Source organism: Brassica napus, chromosome A1 (assembly GCF_020379485.1).
Source record: "Brassica napus cultivar Da-Ae chromosome A1, Da-Ae, whole genome shotgun sequence".
Lineage (NCBI taxonomy): Eukaryota > Viridiplantae > Streptophyta > Magnoliopsida > Brassicales > Brassicaceae > Brassica > Brassica napus.
Window position 1 is genome coordinate 21,492,215 of NC_063434.1, and position 24,447 is coordinate 21,516,661.

General features: G+C 33.6%; 4 protein-coding genes and 1 long non-coding RNA gene across 5 annotated transcripts; 3 read left to right on the forward strand and 2 right to left on the reverse strand.

The window, feature by feature from the left end:
- The first annotated feature begins 4,552 nt into the window (after positions 1 to 4,552).
- On the forward strand, positions 4,553 to 5,642 carry LOC111215926 (stress-response A/B barrel domain-containing protein UP3-like). The gene has a single exon (XM_022720154.2). The coding sequence runs from the start codon at positions 4,670 to 4,672 to the stop codon at positions 5,483 to 5,485; it is 816 nt and encodes a 271-aa protein (XP_022575875.2). The 5' UTR covers positions 4,553 to 4,669; the 3' UTR covers positions 5,486 to 5,642.
- Positions 5,643 to 6,007: 365 nt separating this feature from the next.
- LOC111215924 (protein TIC 22-like, chloroplastic) lies at positions 6,008 to 8,354 on the reverse strand. Its single transcript, XM_022720151.2, has 7 exons — positions 7,705 to 8,354; positions 7,547 to 7,621; positions 6,800 to 6,856; positions 6,662 to 6,721; positions 6,474 to 6,554; positions 6,356 to 6,391; positions 6,008 to 6,259 (listed from the first exon to the last, which is right to left on the reverse strand). Exons 1-7 carry the CDS (start codon positions 8,236 to 8,238, stop codon positions 6,179 to 6,181), a joined length of 924 nt encoding a protein of 307 aa, XP_022575872.1. The 5' UTR covers positions 8,239 to 8,354; the 3' UTR covers positions 6,008 to 6,178.
- Positions 8,355 to 10,952: 2,598 nt separating this feature from the next.
- Positions 10,953 to 13,583, reverse strand: LOC111200522. Its single transcript, XR_002654177.2, has 3 exons — positions 13,112 to 13,583; positions 12,163 to 13,030; positions 10,953 to 12,094 (listed from the first exon to the last, which is right to left on the reverse strand). It is a non-coding gene; the product is annotated as an uncharacterized LOC111200522 (long non-coding RNA).
- Positions 13,584 to 15,918: 2,335 nt separating this feature from the next.
- Positions 15,919 to 17,382, forward strand: LOC111200523 (aspartic proteinase CDR1-like). Its single transcript, XM_022691734.2, has one exon. It carries the CDS (start codon positions 16,073 to 16,075, stop codon positions 17,261 to 17,263), a length of 1,191 nt encoding a protein of 396 aa, XP_022547455.1. The 5' UTR covers positions 15,919 to 16,072; the 3' UTR covers positions 17,264 to 17,382.
- Positions 17,383 to 21,911: 4,529 nt separating this feature from the next.
- On the forward strand, positions 21,912 to 24,377 carry LOC111215930 (transcription factor bHLH77). The gene is made up of 7 exons (XM_022720160.2): positions 21,912 to 22,779; positions 22,865 to 23,059; positions 23,145 to 23,279; positions 23,533 to 23,604; positions 23,688 to 23,843; positions 23,922 to 24,006; positions 24,095 to 24,377. Exons 1-7 carry the CDS (start codon positions 22,462 to 22,464, stop codon positions 24,130 to 24,132), a joined length of 999 nt encoding a protein of 332 aa, XP_022575881.1. The 5' UTR covers positions 21,912 to 22,461; the 3' UTR covers positions 24,133 to 24,377.
- Positions 24,378 to 24,447: the final 70 nt, after the last annotated feature.

Consider the following 24,447-nt stretch of genomic DNA (forward strand, 5'->3'; position numbering starts at 1 on the left):
TTGTAATTGCCAAAATTATGCAGACTATCTTCTCAGAAAGTCTTTTTACTGGCAAATGTCATAAGAAGTCTATTCAAGTTAGTTTTGATATTAACCATGTTTGATTTTATACGAATAGACATCGGAAAAATCTCAGTGTGAAAATTTATTCAACATTCTACGCTCAATTTTAACGGTTTGTTAAAATCTCAGAATAAACATCGAATAGACTTTTGGAGAAATCTATACTATACTAAAAGGGGGATATAAGCCATGGAGAGGGTGTCCACATAGGATAGAAAAATCAACCAATCAGAGAATCCAAAATTGCCATGTCATCTCATTTATTTTTCGTAAAAAATAAAAAAACAATGCAAAGGTGAGAATCAAACCCGGGTTAGTATGATATATATATAGGACATTTACCACTAAGCCATTGAAACTTTCTTGGACACATATACAAGAACCACTAAGTATATAATCACAAACTCTTATGTACATTTACAATAATATGAATTCAACTTTCAAAACTCCGATACTTTGTTTTGTAAAAAAAAAATAAGTAAGTGACTAAGCTAATATATTCTTAGAAAGTGTGAGAACGTTGACAAATATGAAAAAACATAGATTTTTGTTTTCGTGACAAAGTTAAGAATTTTGTAAAAGTAAGTTTAACATATAAATTTTCGTGACAAATATGAAAAAGCATAGATTTTTGTAAAATTTTGACAAAACAACTCATAACATACTTCTTTAATGTCTTAATAAAATATTATTTAATGGTGCAATAATTAAATATATTAATTCAATAAATTTTGTAATTTATAGACAAAACAATAACACAACAAATTTTGAAACATTTGTTTAACCTATCGATTTTTTTCATGAGAATCCAACTAAACAAGATAAAAAAATAATTAGATTTACAAATATTTAATTACCATTTTATTCAATTTTGATTAATTTCAAATTGTCATAATGTATCTTTTTGAAGTTACAAATATGAAAAAGCATAGATTTTTGTACAATTTGACAAAACAACTCAAAACATATTTTTCTAATGTCTTAATAAAATATTATTTAAGGATGCAATAATTAAATATATTAATTTAATAAATTTTATAATTTATAGACAAAACATTACCACAACAAATTTTCAAACATTTGTTTAACCAATCGATTTTTTTTTCATGAGAATCCAACTAAACAATTAGATTTACAAATATTTAATTACCATTTTATTCAATTTTGATTCATTTTAAATTGTAATAATGTATCTTTTTGAAGTTACAAAAAAATAATGTTCTTTCTTTATTACACTAGCATTATATATAGATTCTATATACACAAAATAAATATAATATAACAACATAAGCTTGCTTTCCCCGATTCATATGAAAACTTTTTAAGTTATCCACCAAAGCAAATTAATTAAATCAATAAAATTGTTAAAATACAGCAAATTAATATATAATTTTATTTTAAATTAAATTATTTAAAAAATGTATTTTCGTTAAAACAAAAAAATAAATAAGTAAAACTGATTTGATGGTAATTTTTATGATATATATATATATATATATATATCAATTCTGTGAAAGAAATAGAAGCTTAATATGAAAAAAAATATTAAATACAAAAACCTCTAAAAATTAACAAAAAAACTAATAAATTAAACTATGATATCACTTAAAAGCTTCTTAGACCATATTAATAAAATATTTAAGCGATAATTAGACAAATTTGATTTTTTTTCCAGCAAAAAGTTTATTATTAATTAGCATCAGTTATTTCAAGATGTTTAAGAAATGGTGGACAAAAAAATAGTATAGACATTAATGCTAACTATGAATAGTACTTTGTGATGCAGACTTAGATAACATATCTGCACATCCATTTTCAGTCATTTTTGATGCCTAAATTCAATTTCTTCAGAGTAGTTATTCCACAAGTAGATCGTATGAGATATTGTTTTGATATGTAGATTTGTTTTTTCAATGTTAAGAAGATTGATAACTGTAAAAATGTCTCCTTCGTTTATGATATGTCTATAACCGAGTCTCCAATATGAGACAAGTTTGTTTAAAAAGTAAATAATTTTATTTTTCTTATTTTATATAATCAATATATATTATTTACTGATAATAAAAATATAGTTATTCATCTATCACAAATATCTATGCAAATATGTGAACCAAGTACAACAATCAAACAACATAATGATTTTCACAAAGAAAATTTAAAAAATATATTTATGTTATGTAGTCATATTTTATATTTTTTAAATAATGTAATACAATATTATACATTATTTTTTTAGAATTGAGAAATACATATATCAGTTAGACAAATTAAGCGATAATTAGACAAATTTGATTTTTATTTTGTGAGCAAAAAGTTTATTATTAATTAGCATTACTTATTTCAAGATATTTAAGAAATGATGGACAAAAAAATAGGATGGACATAAATGATATATGAACTATAAATAGTTTTTTGTAAAGCTGACTTAGATAACACATATGCACATCCATTTCCAGTCTTTTTTGATACATAAATTCAATTTCTTCAGAGCAGTTATTCCACAAAGAGATCGTATGAATTTTGATATTCAGATTTGTTTCTTGATTGTTAAGAAGATTGATAAGTGTAAAAATGTTTCATTCGAATATGATATGTCTATAACCGAGTCCCCAACATGAGACAAGTTTGTTAAAAAGTAAATAATTCTATTTTTCTTATATTATATAATAAATATATATTATTTACTGATAATAAAAATATAGTTATTCATCTATCACAAATATCTATGCAAATATGTGAATTAAGTACAACAATCAAACAACATAATGATTTCCACAAAGAAAATATAAAAAATATATTTATGTTATGTAGTCTTATTTTTTATTCTTTAAATAATATAATACAATATTATACATTATTTTTTAGAATTAAGAAATACATATAATATCTTATCCGCGCGTAGCGCGGTTAAAAAATCTAGTCTTTTCAATTTCACCTAGAGCCTTCTCTCGAAATCTGCAAATTAATTAATTTTTATTAAATATTTTATTTTGTGGTAAAACTGATCTTAAAAAACGTTTTATGATACTTTAGAGATCTTTTTTTGATATGTCAGAAGTTGTCACAATTGACTTTTCCGAAAGGCTCGTCATAACAATCTTCTCTAATCTCTAGAAGTGTTGTCACAATAGGTTTCACTAGAAGTTTGCTATGAAAATTTAAATTCTTATATAATTTCAGTCAAATGCTAAAATAATCTTTATTTTATAGAGACTTTCCGAAATAAACTCCATTTTTTTGCTTATGAAGCAAAATTAGTAGACTTTTAAAAAAGTTCTTTAAGAAAAATTTACATAATGGTCAATTGCAAAACTAACTTATGTATTAACGAATTCTCCAGAAATTTTTTTCGGTGGAGCAGATATATGTAAAAAATTTATACGTTAAACAAATTTGAAAATTTTGAATATTATATCTGATCTAAGTAGAGTTTGTGCTTAATTTCTCTAACCATCCAAAATTTCCTTCAAAAAATCTATTTATTATTAAAAAAAACTTATCTAATTATTGACCAAGAATCATCAAACTTGAATAATTTTAATAAAAATGTAATCTTGAAATAAGAGTGAATATGCAAGATAATGATCTATGTAAGTAAGAATTGAGATAAAAAGATGTAAAATTTGATTTCAATTGCATTTAGAATTTAGTTTTACTTGTTGACGGTGGTTGGTGATACATATGACAATGATAAATTTATAAATAAGTAATGAAAATGAGAATATTTGAGTAAATGTTAAAAGCTATATATTTCGAAAATAATAATGATATTTTGTAATTTATTTAACTTTTTATAGTGAATAGGGAAAAACAAATTTTAACATAAAATTTAGGTCAATTTTGGAAGAGATCCACAAATATATAGGTTAATATGCTTTAAATAGCACTCCTTCCGTTTCTAAAAGATCAATATTCAAGAGAAAACTTTTGTTTCAAAAAGATACATATTTTATATTTCTAATGTAACTTTTGTTAACCAATAATGAGAAATTGTGAAGTTCAAGAACATTAATTACATTTCTTAAAATCTTATTGGTTTAAAAATATAGAAAATATAAAATTACAAAAGACTATGCATTTATAGCTAAGTTTTAATACTATGTTTTATTAAAAAGTGTGAAAATTCGAAAACATGGATCTTTTAGGATCGGAGGGAGTAATAAATATACGTACCCCAATACCCCCATCATATAGTTCTAATTTTTTTTAATGTTGATTTATTATGATACTACAATTAAGAGAAATATTATATAGACGATCCGACAGACAACCGACAATACTACATGTCTTATAAAGATCTACGCCTAATTGTATCACCTGAGCTGTCCTACAAAGATCATACATGATCGAGTTTATTTGTACCATATTGAAGATTCCTTGTAAACTTTTTCTCGGTAGCCTCAGTATAGTTCTAATTTACATAAAAAGAAAACTTATTAGTGACATATTTTTCTCACGCTGAATCAAAATAACTTAATATACTGGAACCCCCTTACCTACTCACAAAATCTTCACCAACCAAAACATTTCAACTCACAGTCGCGATCGAAGAGAACGTTTCACTTCACAAGACGCCGAAACCAAACGATAAGAGAGAGAGAGAGATATGATGTGCGTTAGAGCTCGGCCGCTATTTTCTTCACCGTTATCTCTCGCGTTCTCTCCAACCAAACACTCCCCACCTAACCATCTCCGCCTCCCTCTCTCCTCCTCCTCCTCCTCACGACGCTCCCTCTCCGCCGCCGCAATGTCTTCCTCCTCCACTCCCCAGATCATCGAGCACATCGTCCTCTTCAAAGTCAAACCCGAAACGGACTCCTCCAAGATCGCCTCCATGATGAACGGCCTCAACGGCCTCGTCTCCCTCAGCCAAGTCATCCACATCTCCGCCGCGCCTCTCCACCGCGTCAGATCCTCCCCCTCCGCCTTCACCCACGTCCTCCACAGCCGGTACGGGTCCAAGGAGGATCTCAACGCGTACGCCGCGCATCCCGATCACGTCCGCGTCGTCAAGGAGTCCGTGCTGCCGATCTGCGAAGACGTCATGGCCGTTGATTGGGTCGCGGATCGAGTCCCCGGAACCCTAGCTCCGCCTCCTGGCTCCGCCGCGAAGCTCACTTTCCTCAAGCTGAAGGAGAATCTCGCGGGGGATGCGAAGTCGGAGATTGTGGATGTGATCAAGGGGCTTAGCGAGAAGCTTCCGGGGATTGATCAGATCACGGTGGGAGAGAACTTCTCACCGGCGAGAGCGAAAGGCTTCTCGATTGCGTCGATTGCGTTTTTTAAGGATCTGGGTGAGTTGGAGACGGTGGATGTGCAGACGGAGTTGGTGAATGTGGAGAAAGAGAAGGTTCGTGAGTATGTTGATTCCACCATTGTCGTTGAGTTCGTGGTTCCTTCTGGTTTGGTTTCTGGGTTGTAGAATGTTACAGGGCTTGTGTTTTTGTAACCCTGAACCAATAAGAGCTATGAAGAGTTTCTGATGAATTTGAAGTTCTCACAGTTGAATTGTCGTCTTTTGTCTTAATGTTGTCTGCATTTGTGTGTTGATGCAAAGTTCAATGCTGATCTTAGCAACTGTTCGGATCTTATTAGTTAGATGTTACAATTGCTGTCTATGTAGTTTGCGATCAGTTCTTTGACTGAAGCATAGTAAGTCGGGTTGTTTATAAAAGCTGGACTACATGATTAAAGGAGGCAATAATCTTGTTTCTTTCGTTTTGCAATTTCCAGGGATCCAGTCAGAAAAAAATGCAGTTTTGATTGAATTAGAACTCAATACCATATAAGATCATATTTAGTTTCAAGAAAGATATATTTAATATAATATTGAAAATTTATTTTGATGCAAGTTGCTACTTTTGTTTCCTCGATTACATGAAATTTTTGAGGATGTTTTCAGCACCAACTTAAACAGACTTATTCATTCATCGAGGATGCTATGTATTCTAAAGAAGATAGTGATGAACTTAATAGCAAAATGTCAAAGAAACATTCATTAGAAGTCTAAAAGGTTTCATAGCTCAACCGTCGACATATACAAAATCATAGAACATGCGTACACAAAAGCTGGTTTAGTGGGTTTACGATGCTCCAAGGATATCTATCATTCCACCTAATCCTTGGTTTCCTCAGTTGAAACCTCGAAACCAGGCGGTATAAACACAATGTCGTCCCAGTTTGATGTTGCGTTTTCCTGCAATATCAAATCCCAAGCTAGCTTAGATTCAGCAAAACTAGTTATTCTCAACAGTCTTGTTGTGATGTTTATATATCTATTAGTATTGTTTACCTTCATCCCCTTGACAATCTCTTCAAAAACTGCAACCTTTTTGGAAACATAAAAAGCATGCGTTTTTCAGTATGATGTAAGAATTAATGGATTGACAAAGAATAACAACAACAAAAACCTGAATGTCTCCGGGTTTCAGAGCAGGGTTAAGCCGGTTCTGTTGGCGGGAAGCTCGTGTCAGAGATTTTTCCAAGTCCTCCTGTACCGAAATAGAACACCACCAGCTTTTAAATTTTTTGGATCATGTATGGACAAAAAGTGATGATTAGATTAGACAAGAAAAGGTAGTCCTCGTGTTAAACTAACCTTTCTGAAGAAAACAGGGCGATAACTCTTGTTATCACTACGTAGAATCAAGCTCTTTGACTGAACCAAAACACGAAGAGAGATATTAAGCTACTAGAATACACCAAGTCACAGGTTTAAGAGCAATTAACCCATTACCTGGAAAACTGGAACACCATTAAAGTCGTCATCAGTGAAACCAGCTGTTTTCCTTTCCTGTTTTACGCATATAGAAGAGAGATAGATATCATTTACTTACAAACATTCACATCCATAAGACACCTATATGCTGCAAGTACATCCTACCCACCTCTGTTTAAAATAAACCAAATCAGCTGAGGCGATTAAAGAAAAAAAATGCTCCTTTTCTTAATTGTTTTGTTAAGAACCCTCAGCACAGTATCTAAATCCAAATACATTATGTGTATCAAAATTAGCTGCAACATGGAATTCCAAGAGTCAGCTGACGTCAGAAGTCTAAGGCCTACGCTTAAGGTTTTAGTTTTACCATACAGTATGTGACTTGATAAACGAGATTTAGAGGAAGAGACCCGATAAGAGCCAAATACAATTTTCTCCTTACTTATTCATTCTCTGAACCTATCTACAGAAGACAAATGAGGAAAAAACGGAACCAAAGATAGAACCACAGGGTGAAGTCCAGAGAACCTTAAACTCTCCTAGTCCTAAGCTAAACCCAGACCAAACATAAAACATCCTCTTTTCTACCTCATCTCCCTAGTAATCTTTTAACTCTAGCTAAAAGACTCAACAGCTGTCAACAGAGCTACAATCAACTAAAACCATGTTAAACTAACACAAAGGGCTCCTCAGTGATGAACGATCACAATCATGTTCAGCACAAGGTAACATGTTCTTGAGTATCTAATTGCAAATAAACATTACCTTGAGAGCATTTTGAACTTGAGTAGACTCAGGAATCAACCTAAACGCCACACCATTAACTTTCAACTGGAACACCTGCAGCAACAACAACAAACCAAAAAAAATCAGAAGAGCCAAGAAACCACCACACTACTTTATAAGTAACAAACTCCCTTCACCTTACTAAGAGCAAGAGCTACAACTTTGGAACCTTCTTTCCTCATACGAGGGTCCATAGCCTTCATCTGGTTAAGCAACGCCTCCGCATCTTCCTCCTTACAGAACAACAGCCCCAGAGACTTCCCTGTGGCAGTCCCCGAGACCAACACGAACTCCTCATTCGAATTGCTCAGCGCGTAAACAGGAACCCCCGCCAACCTCTCCTCCATATCGTCAGCGGATAGCCCCGGCCCACTGCTTCTTCGTACCGGAGCCACATGAGTCTTCCCGCCGTCGTCAGAGATTCTCGCCCAGAGGGGTGGTGCGTTGCCGGAAGCGAAGCGAGAGAATCCGGAATCGAGAGCTTGCTTGGCTTGGGCTCGAAAGGAGTCGAGAGCAGAGAAGATGTTGTTCGAGTTGGGGTTGAAGAGAGGGTTTAGGGTTTTGGAAACGTTGTTGAGTAAATCGGAGCATTGGGTTTGGATGTTGGAGAAGGATTGTTGCAAAGTTAGGTGCTTTTGCTGTTTAGATGATGAGGAAACGTTTGAATCCATCTTTTCTTTCTTTCTCGGGGAAATGCTTTGCGACTGTGACAAGAGAAAACAGAGAGTGGTGTTGAGGGAGGGTTTTGCTTAAAAGGATTGATCCTTTTTTTCTTTTGGGACAGAGGATGACGAAGCGATTGTGATCCTCTGTGGCTAGATATATCTTCTGTTAATAACACTAGCCATTTGGACTCGGCCACGTATATCTACTTTGGGGCTCTTTGTTTTTCACCATTTCTCATTTCCATCCATTTATTTATACAATACTAGTGGTTTGTCCGCGTTACGCGCAGATTGTTTGACATCTGGATTATATAAATTCATAAATTTTTTTGTTTGTTTGTTGTATAATTTACTAAATAACTTTTTTTTTGTTTCTGAGAAAATTTTCATGTAGGACATAACAAAATTAAAATTTTGGAAACCGTTAAATAGACGAATTGTTTTCATAAAATAACAATGAAATTTTCTTACTAAAAGGAGATGTAAAAAATTGTCCAAAAAAAAAAAGGAGATGTAAATCATGTATTAAATTTTATTTGTGAAGTACATAATAGATGTTCTGTTGTGAATTATATTCTTAACGTATGAAAGTGAAACTGGCTTAAAATGAAATAGACAAACTTAGTGCTTATAATAATAGCAGTGGTCACATCTCTTGGTAATCTTGTTTGGTGGCATAACATTGTATACTTAGTTGTTTGTAGAGTGGTGAGGTAACAATTGAGTTCTTAAACTCAAACTCCATGTAAAGTTTTTTAATGCGGTTCCATATATTGATCCATTATGAATGTGTGATTATCCAGTGTGTTAAGTGTATCATTAGAGAAAAATTGAAGGGTCATGGTGCCGAAGTGACGACAACCTCAGTCCATGAAGCATCACCTTTAGAGGCTTATAAGTTGTTGTTAGTGTCATGTTCTACGATCACAACCTGACCTTCTGGTCTGGTTTGGTTCTTGAGAAGAGAGGAGAGAGAGAGAGAAAGAGACAAAAAACGTTTATAGATTTTGTAAGTTTATCGTTTTACTATAGTTTTTTTTTTTGCTTAAATTGTTTTACTATCATTTTTTGAAAGCTAATTGTATTACCATCATTGCTATATCAAAGTTTTTTGGTTTTGATTTTCTATCAAACATTCTTATCATACTTTCCATTTTAATTAGTGAAAATGAACTGACCGACCATAATATTTTTACCACCAGTTACAACAGTAGAGGCAAATGAGTTGATAGTTAGAAAACAACGGTTATGGAGAACATTAATTTGTAATAAAGCCCAAAAATATATTTGAACACATTATACTTGTCCATTTGTGCTGAAAGTGAAAAATTAGAAGAAAAAAAAAAGAAAAATGATATGCTGCGCTTAGTACCAAGCTGGCGTGATAAAAAGAAAAGTGAATAGAATTCTCATTTATTACTATAAATTAGTAATTTAATTTTTTTCTGGATATGTTTACACACACACATATATATATATATATATATATATATATATATATATATTCAAATATGGGTTTTTCATCTGTTATTTCTTTGTGTTTTTGAACACTAAAGATTAGTGTTTTTTTTGTTTATATTTATATTATTTTGTATTTTAGTTATTTTTAAAAAACTTTCTTTAATTTTATTTGTTTCAAATTGTAGCTACATATTTTTATTTAAAATGTGATAGTTACAATATATTTTAACTAAGGCTAATAGTTTCAATGTTTTGTTTTGTTTTGTTTTAGAAGGTACATAAATACTTACTATTGTATAAAATGTAATATGTTTAAGAGTTTTGCAGAAAATCAAATATATTAGTATATATGTATTGTTGTCAGTTAATTTTATCTATACTATCATGAAGACATACTATCAGCCATTTCTTCAACTTCCTGAAGAGCTGTAGCGTAAGCTTCATCATCTGAATAAGCTTCAAAGAATACCATTCGCCTCCCATCGTGGATTTGAACACAAACATAGGAAAGTGTTTCGATAGAAGGGGGATTCAAAGTGAAAGGGGCGTTTGGAAGGAGATAAACCATATGATGGAGAGTCATAGAGTTTTATTCTTGGATATATATGCCATATTTAATGGGAGAGAGTGGGATGAGTGGTGGGAGCGGCGTTAATGGCTTGATTAATGTAGAAAACAGACGAAAACTGAAGCAATTACACTTGCATTGATCAGAGTTCATGAAATCCGAAGAGGCACCGTGAATGTTCTCTAGCAGGTTAGTTAAAGATAGAGTGACATGTGTCAAATTTTGGAATAGCAAGTGCTGAGGTGGCTGCTTGTGGAGAGTTTCTCTTCAACTTTATTATTATAGATAGATATCCAAATTTTATGGAACCGTTTGTATGTCAATCCATGTGACTCTTGTCGATGATTCATCTAAATAAACTTATGTTTATTTCTTTTCTATTAAGACTGACCCACCCTACGGACGAGATGAAAATTAACAAATAATTTAAATAGTTAGAGTAAATATTTAATATAAATTATTATTATTTAAAAATATACATATTAGTTAAATTGTGTACATGTTACTATATTTAAAGACTAAATAAACCATGTTATCTGAAAAATTAGTTATGATTTTTTAAAGTAAATATTACTTGTTATTTAAAAAAAATGATTTTATTTTGTTAAGTAATGTATGTATTTTTGTGGCATTACATCATTTTTTGTGATTTTCTCGAGTTGGATGACCATAAAAACCCTCAAGATTCTTCTTTTCTTTTTTTTTTATTCTTGTTAATAGAAAAGAAAAAAACTTGTAAATAAATTCACAGATTTTTTGTTAAATTTTATATACTTTAGTTGATTATCTTATGTTTATACTAAATTTAGTTGTTACAGTAGATCATTGTTGAAATTTTGTTTGATTTAAAATGTATAATTAATTATAAAATTATTTATGTAATATTAACTATTTAATTAATATATTTGACCAAGAAAATAAAAAATATACATGTTTGCTATAACTTTTTATATTTACTATATTTGAAAATCAAGTAAACCATGTTTCTTATATAAACGATTATAATTTTTGAAATAAATGTTACTGATTAGTTGACCAAAAATGTTTCTGGTTAATTTTCATAATATAAATTTTAATTTCTTAAAATTCATTGTTTTGATCATAAATTTACTACATTTTACCATAGATTACTGTTCAAATTTATTTGAATTAAAATGTATAATTAATTATAGTATTATTTATGTAATATTAGATATGGTACTTTGTTAATATTATTTGTGAGGTTGTGAGTTAGTTGTCTGTGCTGACTCCATGTTTGATTGAGACATGATCTTTGTATATATATGCTGCAGTTGTAGGATTTACGATGTAGAGTTCTCGTGTTTGTGGAACTAAATGAAGAATTTCAATGTATTATTTTGGTTCAAAAAAATTTCCTTGACTACTATTTACGTTTTGTTAGTTAGTTTGAAAACCCGACTTCATAATTGCCGTAGAAGAGGAATTAATTGAATTTTATTAATTATGCTACTTGAAATAGAATATGGAGACCATTACAATACACCTTGGATAATCTGAGATTTAATTATTTGATGATAGCCATTGCTTCAAGATTAGTCTTTCCACATCATACAGACTGATCATAGACGAAAATAGACACATAGACATAGTCATTCCATCTCTCATAACATACTACATCTTTCTCCTCCCTTCTCTGGATCCAGGAAGAATCGAAATTTGAAGATCATAGCCCAAATTCAGTGCTCCATGACACTGCATTGGTCTCCTCATTATTATCAGTCACCCATATTTCAGTTTTTGAAGTAGTATACTGATGCAGTAACACTGAAAGCTTCTCTTAACACTGAAAGATCCCCAAGTTGTGTTCCTCCTCTTTCATTTGTAGCAAACATGTGAATTGCACGGATTAGGAAAACCATCAAAGTAATCCAGGGACTAACCTTGACCGATATGACCATCAGAATCTCTTCATGAACCAGAGCTAAACTCGTAGATGTCATCTTTTGGACACCACAATAAAACTGTGCATAATGTAACATATATAGTAGCCAACCAGAAATAAAATAAGAAACAAAGATGTAAGAAAGTTGCAGAGAACTGCATTATTGATTAAAAATAGTTGGAGATTACAATTAGCTCTGGTAACAAAAACTTCACTCGTCTCTTTTACAAAAAACAAAGAGAAGAATATTAAGAAACATAAGTAAAAAAAGCTTCATTCACTAAAATTTGGCATGTTGCTATATTTGTTCTTTCTTTTTACAACTGAAAAGATTCAAAAGTAGAACATAAAATTGATAGAACATGAATTTTGTGGACTCTAAACTGAAGGAACCAAAGAATCACACCTTGATCATGTTTCCGCAGCCTCAGGGACGTCATAACTCATAAGAGCATGTTGTTACTTCCAGCAACCAAGAATGAAAATGCTAAGAAAAAAAAAGCTGAGAACTTACATTCATTCGATTTTGAAGAATTCTTGGTCTCTTCTTTGGTCTTGGGGGAAGTTTTTCTCAACAAAGGCTGTGAAATACTTTTCGATTTCTTCCATCAACAAAGAAACAGAGAATTTCAGTTTCTGAGAATCTCCATCACCACACCCTTCGTTTCTACCTCTGTTAACGCCAATGATACTTGTCTGCTCATCTCCAAGTTCGTTACAAGCAGCTTGCCTCGTCCTCAGATTCCACGGCGGAGTTTCTGCAACGCCATCATCGCCTCCATTTCTTAAAGTTGATAACTTTGGTTTCCCATCACACAATATATCGAGCTGTAGCTTTCCGTTCCAGGACCATCAGTATGGTGGATCTGCATATCGACCGTCATGTATTAGTTTATTTCGTTGTTTGACTAGAATGATAAGATGGTTTTGAGAGGAGGAATGCTAACCTTTTATACTCTCAGTTCTACCGCCTTGCAAGAGTGAAGATCTCATTGAAGGGAGATCGAGGGTGATGGATTAAAGTAAGACATTAAGAGGATGAATCTGTAACTGGTAGCTTTGGATTGTTAGGAAGAAGATGAAACAATGCCATCGAAACCATATGCTGTCTTTAGATCTCATATGTCGGAGATGAATGTCGGGTTCAACCCTAAAATCAAAACGTCGCGTTTCAAGACACTTGATGTTGCTCTTTACCGGGATGGTTCTATTTAGCAAAACATAAAGCCCGTTTACACACAGAAGCTCACATGTATTTCACACAAAATAAATGATAATGACTTCACAGGACACATGTCATCTTCTAGAGAAGCGACTTTCCTACGTGAAATCACATGTGGCTCGATGAGGAATGAAAGAATGTCTTTTTATTATAATATATATAGATAGACTTTGATTTCCATCCAGATAAATTTAGTAAACAAATTACGAAAATTCCATTGTTTTGATTTGATCATATATTATTTTTATTAATTATCTAAAATATAATTAATTTTAAATATGATTTTAGCAGAAAATATAACTTGCGATTTTAGCGGAAAAATATATTTTTATGAGTTTTGTGGAAAAAACGTTTTTGGCAGGAAAATGCGTTTTTTGCGGGAAAATGCGTTTTTGCGGGAAAATACATTTTTTTTATTTTAGCAGAAAAAAGTGTTTTTGCGGTTTTGGCAAAAAAAATGCTATTATGCGGTTTTGGCGGAGAAATGCGTTTTTGCATTTTTGGCCGGAAAATACCTTTTTTTTTTGTGATTTTGGCAGGAACATGCATTTTGCGGTTTTTGCAGGAAGGTGCAGTTTTCGGTTTTGGCGGAATTTTTTTTTTTGCGGGAAAATGCGTTTTCGCGTTTTCGCAAGAAAATGTGTTTTTGTTTTTTTTGTGGGAAAATGGGTTTAGGCGGGAAAATGTGTGTTTCCGGGAAAATGCGTTTTTTTGTTTGCGTTTTTGGCAGGAATGTGCGTTATACGAATTTGACGGGAAAGTGAATTTTTGCGGTTTTGACAGAAAGTGGCGGGGAAATGTGTTTGGAAGGAAAGTGTGTGTTTTTCGGTTTTTGCGGAAATGCATTTTTGTTGGTCTAGCAGAAAATGTGTTTTTGCGATTTTGGCGGAAAAATGCGTTTTGTTGTTTTGACGACAAATGTGTTTTGAGATTTTGGTTGGAAAATGTGGTTTTGTTATTTTTTCGTGAATGACAAAATGATATTTGGTTTTAAATTTGTAATTTATGAATTATACATGGGGTATAATAGATATCATACCATTTTGACAGAACCATCTCCATCCAGATGGTCCAAATTGGTTCAGTTGGATGGATTTTAAAATAGATCTGCTCGTTTATTTCATAGGGTTTTTGGTTTTGTTTGTTATTGGATATCGATCTGCTTATCCATGCCATCTCAAGTCTAAATAATATAATAGTTTTTTTATGTCAAAAAATAATTAGCTTGAAAAATCTGTAAGTGAATATTATTGTTTTTTTAACGTTGGATAATTATGCTATTATAAACTATGAAAAATATTATAGAAGATTTTACTGCCGACAATTCTACTTACCTTATAAGGATTTACGTCTAACTTCATCATCTGAACCGCCTTAAAATATTAATGAAGTCGTTAATCTAACCACTTAAAAGGGCTTCCACAAATATTATATTATTTCTTTAATGAAAAGATTTAGTCAACTAATATTTTAAAATGTATAGTTTTCTAGAAAGGAAGTGTATATTTGTAAATTTTGAAAACATATTGTCTCAAATTAGTGACCATATCTTTTTTAAAAAAAATAATGATTAAATTCAATCTTATTCAAATTTTATACCAATTTCATTGATTTTTTTGTTTGTTAAATTATCGTCAAAAAAGGAAGTGTATTTGTAAAGTTTGAAAACATACTGTCTCAAATAAGTGACCATATTGTTTTTTAAAAAATGATTAAATTCAATCTTATTCAAATTGTATACCAAACATATTGTCAAATTTTATACCAATTTCAGTTTTCCTTCTGTGTCAAAAAAAATTATCAAGAAAAAATTTCTATCCAATTTTGATGAGGAACGAGTTGACCAAAAGTTCATACCTTTTATTCATTTTGTTTAAAAAGAAATACAGATATTAGTTATTTTTAACGGTATTATTGTTTTTTAAATTTATTAATCTATGTTATTTTATTAATCAACCACGACCAAACCTATGTCAAAGATATTATAAATATAAAAAGAATTAAAAGTATTTTTATTATATATCTATTTCATCAAATCATCATAAAAACAAAAATACTGTAATCTTTGATCATGATCATAATATTTTTATGATATAACTAACTTTAGTCTTAAAAAAATCCAAGGATTAAAATGTAGATTATGATTATCAATTAGTTTAAACTTGGCTAAATGAATACCCCTTCAATTTATTTTCGGATTGATTCAAAACAAAATATAGTAAATTACAAATGTTTAAAAAAATATATTTATCAAAACTAAGATAATAAACTGAACTCAATGCAATTAAGAAAAATGATTATCAATTTATCTATTTAAAATCAAAACAACTGTAGCTCAAATCAGAAGGAAAACTGTAATCCAAAATATATTAAAAAGTAAATAAGTGAACTAATATATATATATATATATATATATATATATATATATATATATATAAATTTATGTATAGCTAAGAAACAACATATTATTATTTACTTTCTAATATAATATTTTGGATTACAGTTTTCCTTCTGATTTGAGCTACACTTGTTTTGATTTTTAAATAGATAAATTGATATTCATTTTTCTTAATTGGATTGAGTTCAGTTTATTATCTTAATTTTGTTAAATATATTTACTTATTATAAATATGTACACTAACAAAGTTGCATTTCATCTCAAAACCAAAACTATTATTTGATCACCATGTCTCCTGCAATTAGAATGATGAGCATGGCACTCTTTATTCAAATCTTTACATTTTTTCTCTTTACCGCCACAGTCTCATCATTTCCTCCCGGTGGCTTCACAGTTGATTTATTCCAGCGTCGCTCTAATTCATTTTCTTCTCGAATCTCTAATACCCAGCCCGGATCATCTCCTTACGCCGATACCTTCTTTGATTCCTCCGAGTATTTTATGAAATTACAAATCGGTACTCCTCCTGTCCAGATCGAAGCTATCTTAGACACAGGAAGCAGCCGCATCTGGACAAATTGTTTGCCTTGTGGTAACTGCTTTAAACAAAGTGGTCCAGTATTCGACCCTTCAAAATCCTCGACCTACAAAGACAAAATATGCGATGGCAGTCCTTGTTCGTATGAGACAATCTACGAAGACCAAAGCTATACAAAAGGAACAATTGCAACCGAGACTGTCAGGATCCAATCAACTTCAGGTCAACCCTATGTAATGCCTGAAACCACCATTGGATGTTCCCACAACTCCTCAGTAGTGTTTAGAACAGCCGCTTCGGGCATTGTTGGTCTAAACTGGGGATCTTCATCACTTGTCTCTCAGATGGGTGAAGACATGCTAGGTCTCATGTCTTACTGCTTTTCTGGTGAGGGAACTAGTAAGCTCAACTTTGGAAGTAATGCTATTGTGTCAGGAGACGGGACTGTAGCAGCCAATATGTTTAGAAAGAAGGCGAATCCCAATATGTATTACCTAAACCTAGACGCTGTCAGCGTTGGGGAGACTCGCATTGAGACACTGGGGACACAGTTTCAGGCCTTAGACGGGAACATGATCATTGACTCTGGAACAACTTACACCTACTTGCCCGAGAGCTACTGCGACAAAGTGAGGACGGCAGTGGAAAAAGTTGTGAAAGCGGATCAAGGAGCTTCCACGGACAATATGCTTTGCTACAAAACGAATAACATGAATATCTTTCCAGTGATCACAATGCATTTCCAAGGTGGTGCGGACCTTGTTTTGGATAAATACAATACGTATATGATGTATGGAGAAGTCACTTGTCTGATGATTTTATGTGATCCGGGAACACCAATTTTGGGTAACAGAGCACAAAACAATTTTTTGGTTGGGTATGATCCTTCTTCACTATTGGTTTCTTTTAAACCCACCAATTGTTCTGCATTGTGGAGTTAGACAAGACAAACCAAGACTAGAGAGTCATTTTCATTAATAAGACCACAGAGAATGGATTTCTTTTTGTGAATGAGTTGTTGAGTCACAATCATAATAAATAATAAATAAGCTTTTAGACAGAGCTCTCTGCCATATCTTCAAGAACTCATGCATCACTTTACTCTCTTTCTCCATTGATAATGTAGAAAGATACTCAACCTGTTTTCAAATTCTGTTCGCTTTGAAGTTTGATTAACTATGATTGATTCACTTTTGGATATTCAGTTTGTTTTAGTTTTGGTTCCAGCGATAAAATGAAGGTTGTAGAAAGTATTGTTTCACAAGACTTGATTATCAAATATAGAAACACACACACAAATCAATAAGACGTCTTCTTATTCAATCATTCAAGCTCTCGAAATCACAATATAAAAGTCAATCACAAAACTCATAAGTATAACCACAAGTCGGTATCTACTTATATAGAATCATATATTCCTAATCCTATATGGATAACCACAATCAAATATATCCTAATCACTTTATCAAACCAAATCTCAATGTGATTAGGATAGCTTGCAGCTCAAGCTAGCTTCAAGTTTATCAAACCAACATTCTCCTTCTTAAACTTGAAGTCATCTTCTTCCACCATTTGAACACCAATCAGCTTCCTCATCTCTGCAAATTTTATTCTTCCAAGGGACTTTGACAATACATCAGCTCTCTGTTCACTACCCGGCAACATGCTCAACTTCCACTGGTTCATTCTCAATACATTCACGGATTAAATGAAATCTTCTATGCATGTGCTTACTCTGTCCATAAAATACTGGATCTTTGGACAGAGCAATTGCAGATTTGTTATCAACCTGTATGATCACTTTCCTGCTTGCTTGGCCGATAACTTCTCCTAGAAGATCTTGTAACCATATGGCTTGTTTAGCCGCTTCTGTTGCCGCCATGAACTCGGCTTCACAAGAGGATAATGAAACTATCTCTTGCTTACATGAGCACCATGATATTGGACTTGCATTGAGATAGAAAACATATCATGTAGTACTTCTTCCATCATCAACACCAACATTGTGAGAAGCGTCACTGAAACCTATCAATTTTATCTGTTCAGACCGTGTGTAGATAAGTCCGAGAGAGAGAGAGAGAGTTCCTCGCATGTAGCGCATCACCTGCTTCAATGCTGCTCCATGGGATTGCTTTGGATCATGCATGTATCTTCTTAAGACACCAACACTAAATGCTAGGTCTGGTCGGGTATGAAGTAGGTAACGCAGGCATCCTATGCTCCTCCTATAATCGTTTCATTGATACTCTTCTCTTCAGCTGATCTCGACAACTTCACATTGACATCCATAGGTGTAGAGACTGAATTACAAGCTGCCATCCCACACTCTTCCATTATTTTCCGAGCATACCTATCTTGTTTCAAAGTGATACCTCTATGATCCTGAGATACCTCAATCCCAAGGTCATAAGTTAGCTTGCCTAGATCACTCATCTCAAACTTTGTTGCCATCTCCTTTTTAAAACGAAGAATTTGCGCCAATGATGTTCCCGTTACAAGTAAATCGTCTACATATACCGCGACAATGAGTGTTCCGCCTTTCTCTTCTTTCTTATATACTGATGGCTCCTTAGAACAGCGCTGAAAGCTAAACTCCTTCAGGATTTTGTTTAACTTTTGGTTCCAAGCTCTAGGTGCTTGCTTTAAACCATAAAGAGCCTTTTTCAATTTATAAACTTTGTGCTCTTCGCCTGCAACTTCAAAACCTTCTGGTTCAGTAACAAACACTTCTTCTCTTAGATATCCATGGAGGAATGCGGTTTTAACATCAAGATGGTGTATCTCCCATCCTTTTGAGGCTGTTAGAGCAATGATCAAACGAATGGTCTCGATGCGAGCTACAAGTGGGAAGACTTCATCATAATCAATACCTTGTTTCTGAACATATTCTTTTGCAACTAACTGTGCCTTGTACTTGATTATGCTACCATCTGCATTCCTCTTAACCGTAAACACCCATTTCAAACCTATAGGTTTTACTCCCAAGGGAAAATCGACAAGAAACCATGTATCATTCTTTTCTATACTAAAAATCTCATCCTCACAAGCATCAATCCATACCTTTAACTTCTTAGCTTCAGTATAACCTAAGGTTCATCATTAATTATACACAAAAGTCGTTCACACTCTGCTTCTACCATAAGCACATAATCCTCAAGGTAAGACGGTTTGTTACTTGTTCTCGTCGACCTTCTTAGTTGGGGTTGTTCTTCTTGATCACCACCATCACTTTCATTATCGTCACTGTCAACTTCATGAACAGTCTCAGGGTATGTCTCTGCTTCATTCTCCACCTCGTTCTCATTACTTCTTGCATCCTTTCTCAAAGTGATCGAGAAAGATTCACCTCCATCGCCTTGGACTGGACCACCTTTTGTCCAGTTCCAACCTTTACTTTCATCAAAGACAACGCGCGGCTCACAACTATTTTTTTAGTCAACGGATCATACAAGCGATATGCCTTAGAACCCGGTTCTGTTCCCAAGTGAACTAGCATTCTAGACCTATCGTCCAACTTCTTTATTCCTACTGTATCTGTTTTAGCGAAAAAGATACATCCAAACACTTTCAGGTGCGCAACATTAGGTGTTTTCCCTCGCAAAACCTCATACGGCGTCTTGCCTTAAAGAGCTCTTGTACTAACACGGTTAATCAGATACGTGAAATGCCTAACAGCTTCTCCCCATAACACGTTAGGTACCTTCATATGTTTCAATATACTTCTGGTCATCTCCAAGAGTGTTCGGTTTCGTCTCTCGACTACCCCGTTCTGTTGAGGAGAGTATGGTGCCGTCAAGTGTCTTGTAACACCATTCTTATCACAATATGCCGAGAGGCGTCTTGAGACCTATCGTGGGGCGCAATGAGGACGTTGTGTTTCTTTAAGAGTGGGTGAATTGTAACATTCCGAGTTATGATATATGGAAAGACTTAAGTGAATTTATTTGGCTACCTATGTCACCAAAGTTAACTTACCTTTTCCATCACAGTGTCACACATTTGTTTAGAACTCCAGAGTTAAATGTGCTTGAACTGGAGTAGTGCAAGGATGGGTGACCTATCAGAAAGTGATTCGCGATACCGTGTGAAGTGAGGCCGGAGAAGGTCATGTGGTGATTGCATGGTCAATAAACAAGTCTTTCGGATCTTGGAAAAATAACGCACCGACCGTTGGAATATAATGAGAATCACGGGCCGAGTGAGCAGGCGTGGGTGGCCTATTAGCTGTGGACGGGCAGGGCGTTACACATTGTCTCATCTATAACCATCAAAGATGCAAGAAGGTTCTGGTTTCATTGTGTAAACTTCATCTTGGTCAAATATATAGCCATAATAATTTCTATGTTGCAGAAAGAAACCGCTAAAATCAATCGGCAAGGATTTGAGAAAAGAGTGTTTTCACAAAACCTATAACTTTGTCTCTCAATTGTGAGTTATGTTTTTCTTAGAGATTCCCATAAAGCATAAATATTTTTGCTAGTTGTGACAATTCCCATTCTAGACATCTTTACTTCTTTATATATACACCACCTTCTGAAGAGAAGTCTGTTCTTCTTACATGTGCTGAAAAACGAGTAAAATCTCGAAGCTAATTTTTCATGTATGTGTGACCATAGGCCCATAGACAGATAGTTGCTGATTCGATTTAAGTAAAAGATTGTTCATGTGCAAGAGACACTTGATAACGTCTCTAGATCAACTTAAGAAAGCCTTTCAGCAAGTGCTAGAATAGGTTCTTCGATCTGAGAATGAAAATTTGTTTTTCCGCCTTATATCAGTTTTAAACTCTAATATTCTATGCATTCCACAACATTTGGGCAGGACATGCATATTGTACTTCAAAAAATCTAAAAACGGAAATACAAATTTATTTGTATCTAACACACACAAGCAATGGCAGAGCCTAAAAGTCAAATTAATAGATCCATTCACTATGTATTTTCTTAGAATTCTCATTATTGGTGTCTGTTGGCAAAGGATATGTTTTGTAATTAGTGGTAGAATTTAGTGGTGTAAGAGACAAGATCATTCTAGGTAGTAGGATGTTCTTGTTTTCGTAGTGGTGAAAAATGTAACATCAGATTGATTCGGGTAGCATAAAATCCTTCTAAATGTTTCTTGGTGATACTAGATTCCAGTATTATATGTGGGGTGAAAATTTTGTAAAGTTGTAATCAATCCTGTTATCATTAGATTTGGATAATGAAAAGTTGAACCTGAGATGTTACAAGAAAAAAGAAAAAAAGTTGAACTTGAGCCAAAAAAAAATAAAAAACACACACACAAGCATACTCGTTCACATATACTCGATGCACATTATAAATCAACTCAGAAATATAAAACATCAAATACACATTTAAGATCGTTAACAACAAATGAAAGCCATCATCATACTCAAGATCTGCTAACCTTCAAGTCAATTATTGGAGAGTATATTTAATTTACAATATTCCTGATATTAAAATAGTCGGTTAACCAAGAATAACTAAGCATGATAATTAGAACTTTTGCTATCCTTTTGTTTGTATCTTCTCTTCCACAACTTTCCTTGTCTCTGCCATGCACATGCTATCTTCTCCTCTCACTCCAATGATTACAGAGGACAGCCTCAGCAGCCTAACAACTTTCACCACCATCTAATGTTCCCACATTAACAATTTAAACCCACCTAAGATTCTTCTCTTTTGAACTGTAAAACTCACTCTTTTTATAAATTTTCTTTAATTAAATCTCTCATCATTACTTTCCCTCTTTCTTCTTCTTCCATCTCAGTAACAAAAGTCACCGTCTTCTCTTTCCTCTCTCCCACTTTGATTGATCAATCATTCTTCTTCATTTCTACTTCTCTGCATTCTCATTTCCTTTTCCACGCAAACAGTACCCATAATTCGTTAACCTCTTTGCTTACATTTTCCTGGAAAATTCAAATCCTTTTCCCAAGTATAACTTCATAATCGCCATTTACTTGGATTCTGAAGAATAATCACATAGAAAATAAAAAAATCTCAACTTTCCCGGAAAATCTCTCAGTTTCCCGGAAAATCTATCAATGTCAAAGCAGCTTTCTTTCTGATTCAGAAGCTCATTAGTCATCTGGGTTATCTTCAGAAAATCTGAAACCTCAGTCAATTGCGTGGAGATGGAGAAGCAAACCTTAAAGTACTTACCTTTGGGTCAGAGCGATCCCTTTGGCAATGGCAACGGCAACGAAGGAACCATCGGCGATCTCCTCGGCAGATTCTGCAACCCTCAAGAGTCCTTCTCCCCTGGGATCCGGTTCCCTCCTTATCCGGGTCAATTCGGATCCGATCGCGAGAGCAACAAGAGCTCTCTCTTGGATCCAGATTCAGATCGAGTTCCGACAGCGAAACCGAACTCCAGGAAGAGAAAATCGATCCCTGTCGGAAACGGCAAGGACTCTCCAGCTTCGTCGTCTCTTACCGCTTCCCATTCAAAGGTTTTTTTGAAAATTCACCAATCTCTCTTGCTCTGACTCTAGGAAGTGATGTTCTTGACACGTGGATTTGCGGATTTGTGATCAGGTTTCAGGAGAGAAGGTTGTATCGAAAGATGGGAAGAGAAGCAAGCAGGATGAAGCTGGGAGCAGTAAGAACGTAATAGACAAGTGTGATGATAGTAAACGAGACAATAAGGACGATGCAAAGCCGACCAAAGACTACATTCATGTTAGAGCCAGAAGGGGTCAGGCAACCGATAGCCATAGTCTCGCTGAAAGAGTACTAAACATCTGTTTTTTTTTTTTTTTTTTTGTGTCGATGTTTCAGTTCAAATTTAATAATGTTGATGTTTGATTATTATCAGGCGAGGAGAGAAAAGATCAGCGAGAGGATGACAATGCTTCAGGATCTTGTTCCTGGTTGTAACCGGATCACAGGGAAAGCTGTCATGCTTGATGAGATTATCAACTATGTTCAGTCCTTGCAGAGACAAGTCGAGGTATGAGGAGGATCCGATCATCTATGTCAATGTTTCTTGAGAGTCTGAGTTTTTCTTTTTAAAAAATAATATATATTAATCTTGAGAATCAGGAATTCATCCAAAGTCAAACTATTACAAAAGTAGCTTCGTCCACCCGCACATTTCTCTAGTCCGTTTTTTTGGAATTAGAGTTTTTTTCTTTTTCTTAAAGTGCTGTGATTGGTCAAAATTTATGCAGAAATTAAAATACTTTTGGTCTGTTTTTCTTCAGTTCTTGTCCATGAAGCTGGCTACTGTAAATCCGAGGATGGAGTTTAATGCTAATGCTGCTGTATCCACAGAGGTACGCTGCGATGATACAATGTTGTTGCTTGCTCTTATCGGAATGTTAATGTATCAATAACGTGTTACATCTGTATTGTATAGATGATTCAACAGGGGGAGTCGTTAACGCAGTCTCTTTACGCAATGGCTTGCTCAGAGCAAAGACTTCCATCAGGAGGATACTATTCTCTTACCAAGAACATGCCTAGATTCTCAGACACTCACTTTCCCTCGAGCGACGGATTTGTCCAAGTTGAGGTAGTTGTTAGTAGTTAATGTCATATAGTAAACTCAGACTTGTTGAATCCTTATGTATGTGTTCTGATTAATGTTCAGACACAGGGATTCTGGGAAAATGATCTGCAAAGCATTGTTCAGATGGGTTTTGGAGATATCCAGCAACAACAGAGCAACAACAACTGTAAGAAAAATATTTAGAACGAGAATCTCTAATGAGAAACTTTAGGACCAGTCTTCTCATGCTAATATAATCTCTTTTATGTTATCAGGTTCTGAGCCAACACTACAGATGAAGCTTGAGCCATGATTAAGAAGGTGTTTGTTATTGTATCTCTCTGTACATACAGAAACCAAGTAGTGATGGGTACGGAGTAGAGACAATGTGGGAACTAATGTTTACTATCCTTTCTTTTTTGCTTTTGCATCTGTTGATTTCTTCTCAAACCCCAAAAACAACACAAAAAATTCTTCATATTATGTATAAAAATGACAAGAATCTTTTATGGACAATTTATGTATTATTTACAGTTGTAATGTATTGTTATTACTCAACTTGTAAGAAAAGGGAATAAGTTTTTCACCTATTACATATTTTTCTCACAATAGAGAAACAATATATTTG